The 19,783-nt window shown below is 47.0% G+C and overlaps 1 protein-coding gene across 3 annotated transcripts; it reads right to left on the reverse strand.

The window, feature by feature from the left end:
- Window positions 1–3,026: 3,026 nt before the first annotated feature.
- On the reverse strand, window positions 3,027–19,574 carry Pcdh12 (protocadherin 12). 3 transcript variants are annotated; one of them, XM_029564712.1, is made up of 5 exons: window positions 18,864–18,945; window positions 16,387–18,745; window positions 12,860–12,957; window positions 10,151–10,302; window positions 3,027–4,792 (listed from the first exon to the last, which is right to left on the reverse strand). In XM_029564712.1, exons 2-5 carry the CDS (start codon window positions 18,679–18,681, stop codon window positions 4,377–4,379), a joined length of 2,961 nt encoding a protein of 986 aa, XP_029420572.1. In that variant the 5' UTR covers window positions 18,682–18,745; window positions 18,864–18,945; the 3' UTR covers window positions 3,027–4,376. The 3 variants fall into 3 exon arrangements, 2 of the variants coding, with proteins under 2 accessions (XP_029420572.1, XP_008833781.1); XM_008835559.3 differs by having other exon boundaries at window positions 16,387–19,574; XR_001872491.2 differs by lacking the exon at window positions 12,860–12,957 and having other exon boundaries at window positions 4,708–4,792; window positions 16,387–19,574.
- Window positions 19,575–19,783: the final 209 nt, after the last annotated feature.

Genomic DNA, 19,783 nt, shown 5'->3' on the forward strand with positions numbered 1-19,783 from the left:
AGTTTGCTGAGTGAATATATGTACCAGCTCATAGTCTACCCCATTCTTAGAGACTGGAAAACACTGACCTATTTGATAGGTACATACAGTGTACCAGGTTGATCGTGTGCTAAGACTCCTACCCCTCCTGTCTTTTGGGGTTTGGTTCCCAACAGAGTCCCAAGGGTAGTGTTGCCATCTCATTCTTGTTTCAGTCAGAGGAGAGGTAGGGTCAGTGAGCTGCCAAGCTGAAGTTGGGTGACAGAAGGGAAGGCTGCCTGTCAATCTCTGAGCTGCCTGCCCCCAGGCTCCAAGTGAACACTGCATTGCACTCTTGGTGCTGGAGAAAGGCTGACTATTGATAAAAAAAAAAAAAAAAAAAAAAAAAAAAAGTCCCTCTGTGCTTTCCAAATTAAGATGACATTTAACTGAGTGCTTGCTGGCTCGCCTGCTCTCTCCCAGGGGACAGCCCATCTTGGTGGAAACTGTTTTGAGCATGTCCAAAGTCTCAGCTTTGACATCTTGGCTGATGTCAAGAAGTTTCTGTAACCTTCCTGTTCAGCACACCCAGTTCTGTCACCATATGTACTGCCTCACTCTGAGCCTACTGATGGGAAAAGTGCTGGTGTCAGCATGCTAGGAGAGGACACATGGTGCCGGGTACAGCAACCAGTCCTCACAAATACCCCTACTCTGACCAAACAGCACTGCCCAGGAGCTCTCCCAACCCTGCAGGGAAGACTGAAGACACACTTAGAGGACAGTAGTGGTCCTTAGTGAAGTCAGAGACTGCTTTGAGAATCTGATGAAAGTACCAGTCCTTCCCCAGGGAAAACGCATACCCTCTCTATTTACCTGCAGTTTAGTGGCATAAATCCCGAATCCCGACTAAAGACCCTCTCTTGGTTAAGAACCCACGATGGAAGCCAGGTATGGTGGTTCATACCTCTAATGACAGCACTTGGGATATTGAAGCAGGAGGACTTGCCAGCTGTTTAAGGCCATCTATGGCTACATAGTGAATTCCAAGTCAGTCTGAGCTATAGTATGAGACTTTTTAAAAAAAAAAAAAAAAGTGGTGGTACAGTCCTTTAATCCCAGCCCTCAGGAGGCAAGGACAGGTGGATCTCTTTGAGTTCAAGGCCAGCTTGGTTTACATAGCAAGTTCCAGGCCAGCTGGGGCTACAGGAAAACCCTGTCTCAAAAAAAATAATAAATTGAAAAACAGTAGTGGCACAGGTCTTTAATCCCAGCACTTAGGAGGCAAAGGCAGAGACAAACTGATCTCTGTGAATTCAAGGCCAGCCTGGTCTAAGTAGTTCTAGACCAGCTGGGGATACATGGAGACCCTGTCTCAAAAAAATAAAAAAAGCTGGGTGCGGTGTCGCACGCCTTTAATCCTAGCACTTGGGAGGCAGAGACAGGCGGATCTTTGTGAGTTTGAGGCCAGCCTGGTCTACACAGTGAGTTCCAGGACAGCTGGGGCTACAGGGAGACCCTCTCTCAAAAAAAGACAATAAACAAAAAATAAACAGAGTAGTAGGACAGGCCTTTAATCCCAGAACTCAGGAGGCAAAGGCAGAGACAGGCTGATCTTTGTGAGAGCAAGGCCAGCCTGGTCTACATAGTTTCAGATCAGCTGAGGCTACAGGGAGACCCTGTCTCAAAAACAAAACAAAACAAAAAAAGGCCAGCAAGGTGGCTCAGTGGGTTAAGGTGCACCTTGACCCCAAGCCTGACAACCTGAGTTGGATTCTTGGAACCTACAAGGGTGGAAGAGGACTTGACTTCCATAAGTTATCTAATCTCCACACACATATCCCATGGTATGTGTCTACACACACACACACACAAAGTAAAAATAAATAAAAAATTCAAATTAGGGGCTAGAGATGGCTCAGTGGTTTAAGAGCATTGGCTGCTCTTGCAGAGGACCAAGGTTTTATTCCCAGCACCCACATTGCAGCTAACAACAGTTCCAGGGGATCCAATGCCCTGCCCTCTTGTGACCACCACAGGCATTGTATGACATGGGTGCACTTACCTACATGCAAGCAATACATTCATACACATAAAATAAAAATAATAAAATTAAAAAAAATAAATTCTAATTAAAAAACTGGCTTCCAGGCGTGGTGGCACACACCTTTAGTCCCCGCATTCAGGAGGCAGAGGCAGGTGGATCTCTGAGTTCAAGGCCAGCCTGGTCTACATAGTGAGTTCCAAGATAACTGGGGCTACTGGGAGACCCTGTCTCAAAAAGACAGAAAAAAAAAAAATCCAACTATGGTGTAGAACACTGTACTAAATTCCTGATCCAGATCCTAGCTCTACCATAAACCTGACATGATGCCTTGTGTAAGTCACCTGTTGTTTCTGTTTTTCTTTATCCTTGGCTGTCAAAGGAAGAGTTGATAGCTGGATGTGGTGGTGTACACTTCTAAACCCAGCACTTGGGAAGTAGAGCCATGAAGATCAGGAGTTCAAGGTCATCCTCAGCTGTAAGTGGGTTCTAGGCTACATGAGACCCTGTCTAAAAACAGCAAGAAAACAAAAGCAAAAACAACCCTAAATGTAAAGTGAAGAACTGAAAGTTCAGACTCCCTGTGTCTACACTGGCTCATGTGTATAGATGTTCAGTGTCTTGCAGTCATGCCTTATAACCTTTTATAGGCCACATGTTCCCTCAGGAATCTGATGAGAATTTTATATCTTCTGCTCAGAAAAATGCTTATGTACAAAGTCTTGACTGGTACTCAGAGGTCCAAGGAGTCTAGTTTAGGACTAGAGTGGTGCAATGGTCCCCTGTATCTAACAATCATGTCTCAGGCATGGGTCCATCATCCCAGATCACCTCCCTACTCTCTCTCCTCTACCCTCAATGTCAGGTTCGGCAAATCCACTAGGAATTGGTAGGGGTCTACTCTTGTATCTTAGTTTTCAGATTTTGCTTTTAGAGAGTAGAACCATCCCCCCGACCCCAATGCAGTCCTAACTGAAGCTCCAATATAGAGAAAAGAGAACTCTGAAGCATTTGTTTACCCATTTATTCATTCATACATCCACTTGACAATTATTCAAGTGTCATCTGTGTCAGGCACCTGGCTGGACAAGCTAGAGCCCCTGTTTCCTTGGCTTTCCTGGCCTTTCTCAGTGGCCTGTAGAACCCAACAGCTCTGTGAACCAGCTTGAAAATCACAGGTCTTGTAAGATCACCCTGAGATGGAATGAGGTGATCAGAGGCCTAGACCTTGCCCTAAAATACTCAACTTTTGTGGGTCTCATTTTCCTCATCTGTAAAATGGAATAATGTCGCTCTACATTCCAAGTAGGTGTGACTGTCATCAGCCCTAGTTGGGAGCACAGCTGGACATGAATACATGAGCTCCAGAAGGGGACAAAAGGAATAGCTAGAGGAACTCCAGTGTCCAGGAGAGCCCCATGCTGTTCTAAACTAGCTGTGACTGCTTGGAAATTTCCAGGAGCATTATAAAGATGAGCCTTGGGAAAATATTTGCTATTTCTTCACCCCTGCCCCTGGAAGCCTGGCTGCTGCTGTTAGTATGGATTTCATAGTCTCAGCTGCTATACGATACTCTAGGGCCTGAGTTCACAGGCCCAAATCTGCTGGTAGAAAAATACTTCCCCAATGGGAGTGGGGCAGTGGGGGGGGGGTGTCAAATTAAATCTTATTGTAAAAGTCTAGTGCCTGGCTCATATAAATACTCTACAGTCCTGCTTTCCTCAGTTCTAATTTTTCATCTGAGAAGCAAATTATTTGATAACATAGCAGATAGTGTCAAGGACACATATGTCTATCATCTGTGTACCTGTCACTGTGAATAAGCGTGACCTCCTCCTGCCCAAGCCCAGCAAGAGTTTCTCATCAGGGACTGGAATGACAAACAGCCATCACTCTGGTACTCACCCTTGTAGCAGGTACAAACATGAGAATCAGCCATAGCTTGTCCTTTATTAGGTCAGAGAGCATTGTCTGGCTCCCCTAGGAGCCAGCCCTCTGCCTCCAGCATCCAGCAAGGCCACCTTCCTACTTACAATACTATATACTTGGTGGCATCTGTTCTGCCGGATGACCAACTCTTTATACTCCATATGTGATTTGCCAGCAAACACCTCGGCCACAAATAAGCTCTCCCGTCCCTCAAAAATCTCAACCCAGAGTCCCTTTTAAGGGGCTGCTCTAGTCAGTTGCTGTTCTGTTGCTCTGCCTTTCCTGTGGGGAACAGTATCAGTCACCCTCAAATTAGGGTGCCACCTCTGGTCGGTGAGTTCCACAATCTTAGAGACCAGTTCACTTCCTGGGATCCTTAAGGCCTGGGTGCCCTAACATCTCCCAGGGGACCTGATTCCTGGATCCAGAGGCATCCCAGGCACGTTCATAGATTCCTGTCACCACCTTGTCCGCCCCCAGCTCCAGGCTTTCTACCTGGGCGGTGCTGGGCTTCAGGACCCGAGGCTCCGCTGGTGGCCAGGTCTAGACTGAGGGTCCTGCCACACACTGAGAGCCGCCGTAGCGCCTGGGAGGCAGCCTCCATTGGCACAGAGCGCTGTTCCAGCAGCATCTCCAACAGAGAGCTCATCTCCGAGAGGAATGTGCTGGCCAGGCGCGTGCCTGTCGGGCTCAGCTCTGGTCTTGGTCCTGCTGTCTTGCCAAACGTCTTGAAGGTCCTCGGTTCCTCCGAAGCTGCAGCATCCGGGGAAGACACATTGTCTCGGTAATTGGTGGTGAGGGGCAAAGACAGCCTCGCCATCCATGCAGGGTCAGGGGGATTCAGCTTGTCCAGGGCCAGGCCTGCAGAGGGTGGAGGGACATGGTGAGGGCCAGACCCATAGAAGGGCAAGGCAACCAGCAGAAGTGGGGCTGAGGGTAGAGCAAGAGCAATGGACAATGGAGGGAAGGGAAATGACAGGGGACATTGGTGGTAAGAGGGGGACAGGAAGGAAGAGGCCATGACAGGCAAGCTGGCTGGGTGGGAAAGCTGCTGACCAAAGGAGCTGGGAGGGCTTTTCCGGGAGCAGGCAAGACAATTAGAAATTAGCTGGTTTCAGGCTGACATGGTAACACATCTGTAATCCCAGCACTTGGGAAACTGAGGCAAGAGGGTCACACAACTTTGAGGCCAGCCTGGTCTGCACTCCCAAGTTCCAGGCCAGTCAGGGCTATACAGTAAGACTCTATCTCAAAAATAAATAAATAAATAAATAAATAAATAAATAAATATAATAATGACCACTTATTAGCTGCTCATGTGCAGCTAATTGTCTTGTTTAACCTGCACAGGCTTTTGAGATCAAGAGCCCTATCTCCACTTTAGGAATGAGGAAAGTGACCCTGGGAAAAGTCCTCTCTTGTAACCAACCCTGGACCAAACCCTAGGTCTGATGACTTTGAAACCCTGGTACTCCCCACCCTATCCACTCCCTGGAAAGCCCTTATTGCCTTGCTCATGTGCAGCTAATTGTCTTGTTTAACCTGCACAGGCTTTTGAGATCAAGAGCCCTATCTCCACTTTAGGAATGAGGAAAGTGACCCTGGGAAAAGTCCTCTCTTGTAACCAACCCTGGACCAAACCCTAGGTCTGATGACTTTGAAACCCTGGTACTCCCCACCCTATCCACTCCCTGGAAAGCCCTTATTGCCTTGGATGCTCCTGGGACCCACCTCTGGAAAATTCCAGGGCTGTCAGGGGCAGCACTGTCACCACCTGTCCTCTACTTCACCTTCCTCACAGTCACTTCTCTATCTGCAGGAAACCCTGGCCTAGAGTCAGGCTGAGAAGGGGCTGCCTGCCTGAGGGTTATCTGGAGAAAGGGATAGGGCAGTGGTGGTGATAGCCTGGTGGTTGAGACTTCAAAAACTTGTCCTTAGAGTCCCATGTCACCATCACACTTTTTAAATTTATATATATATATGGTGGGGGGTATGTGCATGTGAGTTCAGGTGCCTGTGGAAACCAGAGGTATCAGATCCCCTAGAAGCTGGAATTATAGGTGGCTGTGAGCTGCCCAACAAGTTTGCTAGGAATTGAACTCAGGTCCTCTGGAAGAGCAGTATGTGTTCCGACCCCCATCACACTTCTTCTCCCATTTCTTAAACAGAAAATCTGTCTCAAAAAACCAATTCCAGCATGCCTTTAATCCCAGCAATCAAGAGGCAGAGGTAGGAGGATATCTGTGAGTTCAAGGCCAGCCTGGTCTATATAGCAAGTTCCAGGCCTGCTGGCACTACAGAGAGGCCCTGTCTCAAAAAGACAGAAACAAAAACAACAATAACAACAACAACAACAACAAACAATTCAGGAATTGGAGAGATGACTCAGTGGTTAAGAGCACTGGCTGCTTTTGGAGAGGACTTGGGTTCAGTTTTCAGCATCCTCAAGGCATAACTCCAGTTCCAGAGGATCCAATGCCCTCTTCTGACCTCTGTGAGCATTGCATGCACATGGTGAACTTGTATACATGCAGGGAAAACACTCATTCACATAAAATAAAAATAAAAAAAATAGGAGGCTGGAGAAATTGCTCAGTGGTTAAGAACAGTGAATGTTCTTGCAGAACACCCGGGTTCGAATCCCAGCACCCATATGGCAGCTAACAACTGTCCATAACTCCAGTTTCAGGGGATCCAACAGCCTCTTCTGTCCTCCTCAGGCATTGCACGACATGGGTGCACTTACCTACATGCAGGCAATACACACATATACATACAAATAATAAATAAAATATTTGAAAAAATAAGTAAATAAATAATTCTTAGAACACAATTCCAGCTGGCTGTTACAACCAATGCCTTTAATTGCCGCACTCGGGAAGTTGAAGCAGGAGAATTGTTGGGAGTTCCAGAATAGCCTGGGCTACATAATGAATATGAGGCCAGCCAGGACTACATAACACCCTGTCTCAAAAACAACAAACAAGGGGCTGGAGCAGTTAAGAGCACTGGATGCTCTTGCAGAGGGCACAGGTTCAATTCCCCACACCCACATGGCAGCTAACAACTCTCTATACATAACTTCAGTTCCAAGAGAATCTGACGCTCTCTTCTGATCACTGTGGGCATTGCACAGCACCAGTGTACTTACATACATGCAGGCAATACACTCATACACAAAAAATTAAAATATAAAAGAAACAAAAACTAATTCCAGTCCTGAGGGCAGAGGCCAAGCCAGGAGAAAGAAAGGAAATAAGTCTCCTGGTTATGAAACTGTCAAAAAGGGAGACCATTTATTGATGATAGCAGGTAGTTAATGTTTGCTTCAGGTTAGTGATTTTAAATCTGCAAGACACAGGAAGGAAACAGGGCAATATGTTAACTGAAAGTACCCCTGGGCAGAAGCAATTTGTTCTCTTTCTATCTATATTTTCTACATTAACCAAATGCTACTTTTGCAATTTGGAAAATTATTCCAAAGTACAGTTAATCTTTTGTTTATATCACTGAATGATACCCTGATTCTTATCTTCAGTTCTGAACTATACAGGATGGGAGGCAGAGTATGGCCCCATGGCTGGGACTTAGTGAGTGTATGTTATATGATTAATGCACATGCATACTGACCCTTGACATCAGGAGACTGTAAATACTAGTTCCCTGAGACTCTGAGATGATGAGAATTGGATCTCTGAATTTCAGACTCTGGCCTTTCCTTGTAGACGGGTTGGCTTCAGAGGAGAATGGGAGATCATAGGGTATCTGAGAACATCTGGAAAGTGATGATAAATTCACTCTGCATCACCTACCAGTTCCAACTACAGGTAGGCATTGGGTTCACCTGTGTATAACTTCCCACCTTTGCCATGTGACCCTGAGAAAATGGCTTCCTCTCTCAGAACTCCTTTTCCTTTCACAAGTGGTGAGAAGTGCCAGGTATAATGGCACACACTTTTAGCCCCAGCACTCGGGAGGCAGAGGCAGGCAGATCTCTGTGAGTTCAAGGCCAGCCTGGTCTCCATAGCAAGTCCAGGCCAGCTGGGGCTACAGGGAGACCCTGTCTCAAAAAAACCAAAAAAAAAAAAAAAAGTAGTGAGAAGTAACCTTAATTATGAGAATTCAGTGAGTTCATGCTACTAGTAAAAGACTGTCATCATTACATCTTTGTGTGTGTGTATTCGTGTGTGCACATGTGGTGGGTGCATACATGTAGAGGATATTTGTGTGTGTGTGTGTGTGTGTGTGTGTGTGTGTGTGTGTGTGTGTGTGGAAACTGATATCAGGTGCCTACCTCAATCACTCTCTACCTTATTTTTTCTAATTATGTCTATGTGTGAGAGTGTGTGCATGCAAGTACATGTGCCTGTGGAGGCCAGAGGCATCAGATCCCCTGGAGCTGGAGTTACAGGCCTTTGTGAGACACCTGATGCGGGTGTTAGGAACCAAACCCAGGTCTTCTGCAAGAGCAGCCAGTGCTCTTAACCTCTGAGCCATCTCTCCAGCCCCTCTGCCTTATTTTTTCAGACAGATTCTCATACCAAACCCGGAGCCCACACTGGACTAGGCTGGCTGATCAGCAAACCTCAGGGATCCTCCTATCTCTGCCTCCCTAGCTCTGGGATTACAGGTATACGCTGTCATGCCTGGCTTTTACATGGGTTTTATGTCCTCTACTTTCACGGCAAGCTGAGCCATCTCCTCTGCCCCATTATCATCACATCTTCAGGTGAAATTCTAATCTGGTCACCTAGACCCCAGTCCTAGGTGTGTTCCCAAGTAGTCCCAGGGCATCCAGCCCTTCAGATAGCCAAAGCTTTCTTTTCTTTCTTCTTCCAAATCCACAGTGCCAAGCACTCTGTGCCTTCTGCTATGGGGAAGCAGGACAGCTCAGGGACTGAGACCACAGGTACTAGCTCCAGCTGGCCAGTGAAGACAGAATTCAAAACTATAAGCACCAACTATATGTGGGATTTGAGCCTGTGAAATGCAGCTGGTATGATGAGGACTGAAAAACCAATTCCAGCATGCCTTTAATCCCAGCAATCAAGAGGCAGAGGTAGGAGGATATCTGTGAGTTCAAGGCCAGCCTGGTCTATATAGCAAGTTCCAGGCCTGCTGGCACTACAGAGAGACCCTGTCTCAAAAAGACAGAAACAAAAACAACAATAACAACAACAACAATAAACAATTCAGGAATTGGAGAGATGACTCAGTGGTTATTTCAATTCATTTAAACTTAAATAGCCATCCATATGTGGTCAGTAGCTACCATATTGAACAGCAAGGCTCCAAAACTTAGAGCCACACTGTCCATGCTAATAACCATTAGCTGCATGATCTTGAGAAAATAACTAAGCACCCTTGACTCTCAGGTTTTTTTTTGTTTGTTTGTTTCTTTTCCTTTATGACATGGGCATAATGAATAACCCCTGTCTCCGGGTTTCTCCAGAGAAACTTAGAACAGGGAATTTGCACATAAAAAGTTCTCAATGTTAACTATGGTTTTTACCCACAGAAAGGGCAAAATCTGCCATGCTTGGCAGCCAGATGGAACATAGAAGAAATAAAGTAAGTGCAGAAACTGAGGGTGACATGGGCAGGTATGGGCGTGTCACTTAAAGGAGGCAGAATTCAAACTGCCCAGGTTTGGGGCTCCCCTTCAATCACCATGGAGTAAGAGAATTCTGGGCAGGCTAGTTTCCATTCTGAGCCTCACTGTTAATCTGTAAATCGTAACTATTATTATCTACCCAGAGGACACTGCAGGCTTCACTGAGATAGGGTGTATAATGCTTCCTTGGTGCCTGGCACATGTACCAAGAGTTCAGTAATTGTTCACTGTTCTTAACGGTTTTTTAAAAAATTTTTTAGAAAGTAGAACACAGTCTTTAAACAAAAGAAAGTGGGGCACGGTGGATCATGCCTGCAATCTGAACACTTGGGAAGATGAGGCAGGAGGATTGCCAAGAGTTCAAGGCCAGCCTGGGCTACAAACTGACAGAATCAGACCCTATCTCAAATAACCAAAACAACAATCAAGCAACAATAACAAAAAAATACATAAATAAATAAATAAGAGAAATATTTTCTGAGATGCCAGGTAAAGTAAAATGCTGCCCATGTTCCTCTCCACAGTAGACTGGTACAGAACTCTGGAGCACATAAGGGGACCATACAGACAAAGACAGCATAGGGGCAACCTTGGGGCATCCCTACCTGTGTGGGGGTCCAGCAGGCTGGAGAGCTCTTCTTCTAGCAGTCGCTTCACAGAAAGGTCCTCCTCAGGGTCTAAGGGCCCTTCTTCCTGGTCTGGTTCCACTTGGCCACCAGGCCTGACACCTGGGCCATCTATGTCTGGGTTGGGAGCCCTGTGAAGAAGCCAGTCAGCTTTTTGAATGAAGAATTTCCACATAACTTTGTCCATTCACACCAGCATTCATCATCCATGTAGGGAACTGGCTGCACAGCCTGACCTGTAGACTCAGATCAGCCTGGGTCTTGCAGTTCCAGCTGACTCTGTTTCCTCGTCTATGAAATGGGAGCAATAAGCAATAGCCCTCACAGAGTGTTATAAAATGAGACTTTTAGATAAAGGTTTAACATAATGCCCAGTACACTGTAAGTAGGAATACAGATGTGACTATGACATCATTGATAGTGTCGCTCACTACTGGCCCTCCCACACCTTTGCTGAGCATGGCACAGAGCAAGCATTTATCAAATTTCTTCAACCAATTTGGGATTTTTGTCTTTCTCATTCTTTGTTCTCTTGCCAAGTACTCAGAACATGGCCTGCCACACACTGGGTGCTTAATAAATGCTATGAAATGAGTGACTTTGGGTTCCTTCCTCCCTACTAAAGCCAAATCTCATAGCAGAAGAGCAGGTTTGTGAAGGATGCATCTGAACAGGGCATCCTAAAGCTTCTCATATCTACTTCCTGCACCCCAGCCTCCTGGCTTCACCTTGACCCCTCTATCCCACTGACCCTTGAGGCCTCCAACAGTCACCCTAGAAGAGGTCTGAACCTTCATCCCAGCAGGTAAAAAGACTCCCTAGAAGCTCTAAAGTCTCTTTCTGGTTGTTGTCCCCATCCCCCCACTCTGGCCATTAGATCAGAGGGGCGGTGGCAAGCTGGAGGTAATAGTGACAACAACTGGTATTTTCTCCTCAAGGACCCGGAGTCAGGCCTCTTGCTATTCAAGGTACAGACATTCTCTCACTGGAAGCTTCCAAGCTGATAAAGAAAAGTCATTCCCCTTTTACAAATGAGATTTTGCAGCTTGCCTAAAATCCCCATGGATTAAGTAATAAAGTAAGAATTCAAATCCAGACCGCAAATCTGGAATGTGTGTACTATTAGGGATCCGAAAAGCATGCCCCAAAGGGAAGGGCTCTCAAGCAATCTCTCTGACCTTCTCTGACCTTCTGTCTCAGAGCTCCTACCCTCAGGCAAATGGATAGTAACTAGAATTCTTCTCCCGAAACAGGTCATAGAAACCAGAGCCCCAAAAGCAGACAGAAAATCTATAAATATTATTTGAACTTCCCTCTACCTTTCTGTGTAAGAGTTGGCCATTAAGAAATTCTCTGACCTACCTAGCTTGATTGCAGGTCATAAGACCCTCATTCTAGAAAGGCCCTTTTGGGCCCTAGTCCTAACCTAGCTGGTTAGAAGGGCCCAGAAGCTGTACAGACAGGCTTTGCTGGGTTTTCTTCCTCCTTTAAATTTCCATTCCCTCACACCCTTTTTGTCCAATGGTATTTCCACAGTTCTCCTTGCTTCACTGAACCTAAGCATAAAATGGGTCTTTGAATCTTCAGTCTAAAGGCTTCTGTGTCACATAAAACTATGATAAAAAAATCTGTCATGGAGCCAGTGAGATGGCTCAGTGGGGTAAGGGCACTTGCCACCAAACCTGATCACCTGGAAACTACTCAGTAGAAGGAGAAAAATAACTCCCAAAAGTTGTCCTCTGATTTCCACGTACCCCCATACACATATACTAAATAAATAAATAAATAAATAAATAAATAAATAAATAAATAAATAAAATAAGTAAATGTAAAGAATATTTTAATGTTATGGCATTTCTCTTGTCAGTCTATTGCCAGTTTATTTCAGCAGACTCAAATACTGAGGGTATTTACCCTTGCTCCACATTATCTCTTACCATCCCTACAAAAAAAGAATCTATGAGGGATCAGGGCAAGAGCACTGATCCAGGAGTCAGCAGGCTGAGGGCTGGTCTCTGCTTTCCCTTTCCCTTTTCTATGTAACCTTGAGCAAAGTCACTCTAAAGAGAAAGGACTTAGCATTGCTTCTGTACCTGCTTGGTCTTGGAATATATTTTGATCACTAAATCTTTCCCCATTACTTCAAGAAAAATATTGTGGCTCGTTTTACAGATGTAAAAACTAAAATCACCTGACTTGCTCAAGTTTACCTAGCTGGATTGGATCAAACTACCTACAGCCTCAGTTTCTCCATGAGTAGTGAGGAATAGGATTTTATATCTTCTTGAAACCTCTTCAGTAAAGGACTTCCCAAAGGCGCCATACATGCATACCTGTGTCCTTACATATTATGTTTATGGGTCAAGAGAAAGAAAGGTGAAAGTTTCAGATTTCAAGACAATTTACAGCATCTCTGTAATCAGGGGACAGTCAGAACTAAGAGATGAAGTCATTTCCTTAGTGACTCTGGGACCTGTAAATACTATAAATACAGTGGCCCAGGATGGAGTTCCCTGGGTGGGGGATGGATGCTGTCTGCTATGTGCACCCCAAGGCCAGGTATGCGGACTGGTCACCTTTTTCACCTCATAGAGGCTGTCGGGAGGGCAGCTGGTGGGGGCCTGGAGGAGACTGTGAGGGTAGCCGGTGGGGGCCTGGAGGAGACCATGGGGGCTACGTGCTGCTTACCTGCCGCCTCCGGGCTTGGCCAAGTATTTATTTCCCCGGTGATTTGGTTTGGGCTGGAATTGGCCCTGATGAAGCAAGGACAGCAGCTGGGAGATTTGCTACAAGACAGGAAAAATCTGTTGACTCCACACAATTCCAACCCAGCACACTTCCTCGCCGGATGTTTCCCTCAATGCCGGTGCTTTCTTTTTATAGTTTTTCCTCTGGCTTCAGATGTTTGTGTGATCAGATGGGGGGATGGTCCTGAATGATAGAGACAAGGACCTGGGAGAAGGCGCTTCCCTGCTTTGCCATGTCACCCGGGTCCCTGGACAGCTGAAAGAGATGGCATGGAGACCCTTGGGGCCATCCCTCATGCTCATTCCCTTAAGTGACCAGTGGATTTTGAGGGATGGGGTGAAAAAGGCATTTCCTGATCATACACTTGCTATTTTGATGGGGATTTTCTTCAAGAATTATTTTCTCCTTGGAGCAGTATTCAAACATTCTGGCCAATTTGTGTGGGCCATGTGTAAGACTGCATTGCGTGGAGGGGAAATAGTGTTGTTTAACCAGTCACTTACCCTGTCACTCATTGAACTTGTATTTAATAAGTGCTTCTTTGTGCCAGGCACAGTGTTGTGGGAGAAAAAATGAGGAGACCCCTTGTTGTCTCTGAGAGTTCATAGTCTGCAAGGCAGGCAGGGGGGAGTGGTGACAGGGGTCTGCATCTGAGTGTTAGGAAGGGATAAGGTCTGTAAGAGCAGAGGCCCCAAATCCAGTTTGGAGGAGGGAGTAAGTAGCAAGATCATACTGGCAGAAGTTTATTCGTTTCTTTTGTTTTGAGATAGGATCTTGCTCTGTTGTCCAGGCTAGCCTTGAACTCCAGGGTTCAAGCTATCCTCCTACCTTAGCCTCCCAAGTGGCTAGAACTACAGGTGTCTGCCAACCATGCTTGACTTTAATTTATTTAAACAAATGTTTCTTGAATTCTGACTATGTACCAGGCAATACTGCTGAGACCCAAGGCCCCACAGGAACTCAACCAGAGAGAGAGGGTCTAGCTATGGACTGAAGAGGGTTTCAGGCAATGGCACTGAAAAGCCACAAAAAAAGAGTTTTAGAAAGGCCACAGAAATCAGTCCTATATCCTTAGTTCTGGAGGGAGAGGAAGCAGACCAAGTCTTGAGAGACTGAGTTCTAGTTCATGGTCACTAGCTTGTGAACTTTTAGACAGATTTTAAGACTTTTTGAGACCTCAGCTTCTTCATCTCTCATCTCTGAAATGGGGCTAGCATTCTCCACAAACTGTCATTGTTAATTATAAGGTTTGAAAAAGTTAAAAATTCTCTGCAGATGTAAGGACCTTGGGGGTTGTTGCTTCTAGAAATGTTGCTTCTGGCTTTTGAGATTTAGAAGATGGGGAGGCCAGGATCGAGGTTTCACTGTGGCTTGTGAGAGTCAGGGTCCCATGGTTTGCCTAAGAGTAGATCCCACCTCCCCACCAAGATCAGAAGCTCTCAAAAGGCAGACATCTTCTACCTTTTGCCAAGTGACACTGGAGAAACATGTCCTGCATGCCAAGCCCAGTGCTGAGTGTTGGCATTCAGAGTCACTCCACATTTAGAGCCTAGACTCTAGAGCCAGACTCAGGTTCCCATTCTAAATCTCTTCTTGCCTTAGTTCCCATCTTTGTGGTCCTGGAAAATCACTTAAGGACTCTGATCCTCAGTCTTCAGCAGTGAAAAAAAAAAGATAAATAATAGTGAAACCCAGGTCATGTGGCGATGGTGAGGTTTAAAGGAACAAAGGTGCATGAATCACTTGTTGATGGATCCCATGATAAATACAAAATGACTGCCTGGTAGCAACTAATCTCATTTGATCCACACAGTAGCTGCGGGGAGGAGATACCATCCTACTCATTTCACAGAGGCGAAATCTGAGGTTCACAGAGCCACATAGAAGTGAGGACTGGAACTTGGACTTAGAGCTGATTCCACTACACTGAACTGCCGAAAAGACCTGAGCACCAGGCATCTTACTCCTGCCCTCAAACTGATTCCAAATGGGCACCTTTCTTTCCACCACTCCAGCATGTCATGAAGAGTGCCTGCTCTCTGCTGTCCTGTCCTCTGGCACGGCATAGAGTGCACACAAAAAGTAATTGATGAATGAATGAATGAATGAATGAATGAGTCAATGAATAAATAAATAGATAGTTGGCTCTGGGCAACCTCTGGGTTTACAGTGAGCCCCAGGGTAAGATTCCTAAGAGAATAGCTGGACCATCTCCAAGTGGCTTCCTGGGAAGGGGTTGGGGAAGGAAGCTGTGTCTTTTCATAAGGGACCTGAGTTGATGGTCTGACCAAATAGAAGTGGCCTCAGGCACACAGCCTGGCACAGTGAAAGCTCTCTGGATGTCAGAGAAGCAGTCAGGGGTATGAGATCGAGCCCCATTCCTGAAAAGATGTCTTAGTTATTTTTAGTAAATTCTGAGTCACAAGACAGGTTGTTACTTGTCAACATTTAATCCCCATTCCTCTAGGGCAGTAGACAACCAGGTAAGTTTGGTCTTGTAATTCCCATTTTATAGATGAAGAAAATTAAGCTCCATGGGTAAAGAACTTTCCCTAGGCTGTCCAGTCTTAAGTTTCTGTGTTAAAATTTCAAGTTGGATCTGCCAAACTTGGATCTGAGGTTGCCCAGAGCCAACTATCCATTCATTTATTCATTGACTCATTCATTCATTCATTCATTCATTCATCAATTACTTTTTGTGTGCACTCTTTATGCCGTGCCAGAGGACAGGACAGCAGAGAGCAGGCACTCTTCATGACATGCTGGAGTGGTGGAAAGAAAGGTGCCCATTTAGAATCAGTTTGAGGGCAGGATTTCTAAGGTTGTCTCTACTGTACAGTTCTGTGGGCCCAGATGGGTAGGCTTTAGAGTCTCAGGCAAGTCAAATGCAACCCCTAAGCCTAGGACAGTAGTACTCAAGCCAGCCTGCTTCACAGGATGGCTTGCTAAGCTTGCATTACATGCTAGACACTGCTTTCCAGGCATTACTGGCATTGACTTACTTTATTTTTTTACAGACTTGGAAGAAGGATGCTGCTAAGGGGGACAGTTTCATCAGATAAGCCAAAGAGTCACTACCGGGAAGAGGTATGGCCAGGATTCAAACCCAGGCAAACTTACTGCAAGGCTTTTCACAGTCTTTGCTGTATGTCTACATATACCAGGCACCAAGAATAAGCACTTTATAAGGAATTAACTGGTCCAAACCTCAGGACAGCTCTTCAAGGAACATTTCTTATTGTCAACCCTATTTCACCACTAAGGAAACTGAGGCTCAGAAACTAAAAAATTAGCCCAGGATCACATGGCTAAGATCTGTTGATGCTACTGTGCTACTCAAAGAAAGCAACACAGTGTGCTGGGCAAATCTAAGAGTGAATGGACAATGTGGGGGAAATGAGGATAGCTAATGCTCTTAGTGGTGGTTCAGGGGTGGCCAGAAAAAGAGCTGCCCATGCCCAAGGTACCTGGACAGGAGGAGAATCCACAGCAAGCTCTTCTATAGGGTTCCGCTCCGCAAAGGCAGCCACAGATAGTCGGACCAGGCTCCTCAGAATCTCATGGGGGCCTGATTCTCTCCCTGGTGACACTTTTCCATTGAGATTCCGCTGCCGCCTCAGGGTTGCAGAAGATGCTGTTGGGCTCTGTGGGATCTCCTCATTGCTGTGGTCTCCAGCCAGCCCCACTGTGGGGCTGCCAGGCACTTTCAGGGGCCTTAAACATGGCTGGCCTGGGGTAGGAGGGGACTCAGGAAGGCTCAGGTTCTCCCGGGAGGCATTCCTCTGCCTGGGATGATTGAAAAGGAGGTTTACAGTGTCCTGCAGCACCTCCCGGCTCTCTGCCACTGTTCCCTGGTTGCCTTGGTTGCGCAGAGTCCTGTACAGGGTTGGTGTGAGGTGGAAGGGGGCTTGCAGGCAGGGGTCCCAGCCTGCCTCCATCATTGCCTCCTTGCCTGTATCCTTGAGAGATGGCTTGACTTCATCAGTCTCATCCACCTGGCCCCTGAGCACAGGCACTAAGTGGATATCTGTCTTCTGAATGTGTTTCTGGGGCCTCTTGGGTTGGTGGCGGTAGGTGGACTCAGCTTCACGACAGTTGTAGGCCCTATTGTCCTTCTTCTCTGTCCGGCAGATGGACATGAATAGAGCCAGGCCCAACCCAAAGACAGCCAGCAGTATAGCCAGACAGATCATCGTCAACACAGATGTGCTCAGGAGCCCAGGCTTGTGGGCAGAGTCCCTTAGGTGGTCCACACTGGTGACAAACATGACCCTCAACAGAGCCTTAGTCTGCAAAGGGGGGCTGCCCTGGTCCTCCACCAATATCTCCAGGTCCCACTGACTTCCAATGAGGCTACTGGCATTGGTGATGTTGATGAATAACTGCCCCAGAGAGGGGCTGAGCACAAAGAGACGGGCATCATTCCCCCTTTGAATGTGATAGAGGAGCTCCCCATTGGCCCCTGAGTCTGCATCTCTTGCCACAATGGTCACCAAAAGGAAAGACCAGGAGCTTTGAGCAGCCAATGGTGTTGTACCAGGCATACCAGCACCCGCTGGATCCAAGCCACTGGGAGTCTCAATGGGTAACAGAAGGTGGCCCGTGGAGGCATTTACAAGCACTGAAAGGGAGGCTTTACCTTCACTGAGCACAGGCTGTATCACCTCTGGAGCATTATCATTGGCATCCAAGAGGCTGACCCACACAGAGATGCTGGATGCAAGCTGGGGTTGCCCCCTGTCCTCTGCTATCACATGGAACTCAAAGCCAGCCATCTGTTCATAGTCCAGTGACCTCTGAGCAGTGATTTCTCCTGTTTCAGAGTCAATAGCTATGAAGTGAGAAACTGGGGAGTCCTGGACACGGTATGAGACTTTTCCATTAATGCCCAAGTCAGCATCATGAGCCTTGATGGTGATGAGGTGAAGAGAGAGTGGGTTGTTTTCCCTAGTGGAGACTTCGTACCGACTCTTCTCAAACACAGGAGCATTGTCGTTGGTGTCATTCACCTGAATGCTGAGCTGCTTCATGGCTGATAAGGGCTGGGGTCCTTGATCTTGGGCTAACACGGTGAGAGTGTATTGGGGCCATTGCTCTCTGTCCAGTGTGATGTTGGTGAGCAGCATGTATGTGTTGCCATTGGTCCTTTTCAGCCGAAAGTGGCCCAGTTCTTGCTTCAGCCAACAATAGACCAGACCATTGTTTCCTGAGTCCAAGTCATCTGCCACAACAAGAGCAATGAAGCTGTCTTTGGGAAGAGCTTCTGACACCAGCGATGGCTGGGAGGCCCATGTGATGTGGATGCTTGGGGCATTGTCATTGACATCCAGAACTTTGATAAGAACTTTGCAGTGGGCTGGAATGGGATTGGGCCCCAGGTCCCTTGCCTGGACATCTACCTCATAAGCAGGATTCTTTTCGTAGTCTAGGGCTTGGCGCAGAATGACCTGTCCTGTCTTGGCATCAACACTGAAGGTGTTCAGCACCTCTGGGGACATGTGTTTGCCAAGGAAGAACTCCACCTCCCCATTGGGGCCTTGGTCAGGATCTGTAGCAGTCAGGTTTATGAGGAGAGTGCCAGGGGCAGCATCTTCTGGAATTTCTAGCGCCAGTGAACTCTCAGCAAACACAGGACTGTTGTCATTGGAATCCAGGACATTGACCTTGACCAAGCTGGTGCCTGACTTAGGGGGATTCCCATTGTCATAGGCAGTCAGCACCAGATCAAAAGATGAATGGACTTCGCGGTCCAGCTGCTTCATTACCACAAGTTCTGAGTGTTTGGTCTCATCAGGTCCCACAATGACATCCAGGGTAAAGTGCTCGCTGGGAGACAGGGTGTAAGAATGCAAGGTGTTAGGACCAGTATCTGGATCAAGAGCTCTGTCCAGGGGGATCCTTGTGTGCAGAGAGGCACTTTCAGAAATTTCTAGTTCCTGCTCACCTTTGGGAAACTGTGGCTGGTGGTCATTGATGTCCAATACCTGAATCTCCACATGAATCAGAGCCAAATCCCCTGTAGCAAGCACATCAAAGGATACTAGGCAGGGATCCCGCTGCCGGCACAGCTGCTCCCGGTCCAGCCGCCTCCCAGTGCTGAGCAGGCCGTCCTCAGAGTCCACCTGAATGGGGAGTGCCTGAGGCAGCTGCAAGATCTGGAAGGCAGCCCCCACATGCCCACGCCTCCCCTCCCAACCCAGTTCCTGGGACAGTTTCCCTATCACAGTGCCAGATGGCACTTCCTCTGTCACTTGGTATTTCACTGTCAGAGTGGCCACCTCCTGACAATCCCCTGAAAGGAACAAGTAGCCACCTGGCCCCAAGAACCCTAGCAGAAGTTGCAGAAGTGGCAACATGCTTACCGCCGAGTGGCCTAGACTCAGAAACTGCTAGAGCTCTTCAATGGTTGGACAAGTCTTCAGCTGGTTCCTGGATGGCTTGATTAGCCTGGATCCCCTGTCCCAGACCTGCTGGTACAACCTCTTCCCATAATTAGAAGACACTGGAACAAGCAGGATTCCCAAGCAAGGCCATCTTCGTGTGAATTGATATGTGAGGTCCAAAAACTGATGGAATGCTGGAGGATGCCCCTCCCTTACAGCAGCACCAGCTGGTCCACTTTAGCAGTGATGGCAAGCTCTGATCCAAGAGAGAGTTGACCTAGGAGGGCAGGATGTGGGGATCTGACTTCCAAACAGTTACTAGGCTGGGGAAACGGAGAAGCAGCTTTTTCCTATGGAAACCCCACCTACAGGAAAAGGGAGGGCTGTAAATTTCAATGCCAATTAGAGAAAGAGCATTTCCTGTGAGGCTGAGGGGCCTGTTGCTGAGGAGGATGAGGCCGGGACTCCAGGGACAGGCCAG

Source organism: Nannospalax galili, unplaced genomic scaffold (genome assembly GCF_000622305.1).
Source record: "Nannospalax galili isolate Female #2095 unplaced genomic scaffold, S.galili_v1.0 scaffold1077, whole genome shotgun sequence".
NCBI lineage: Eukaryota > Metazoa > Chordata > Mammalia > Rodentia > Spalacidae > Nannospalax > Nannospalax galili.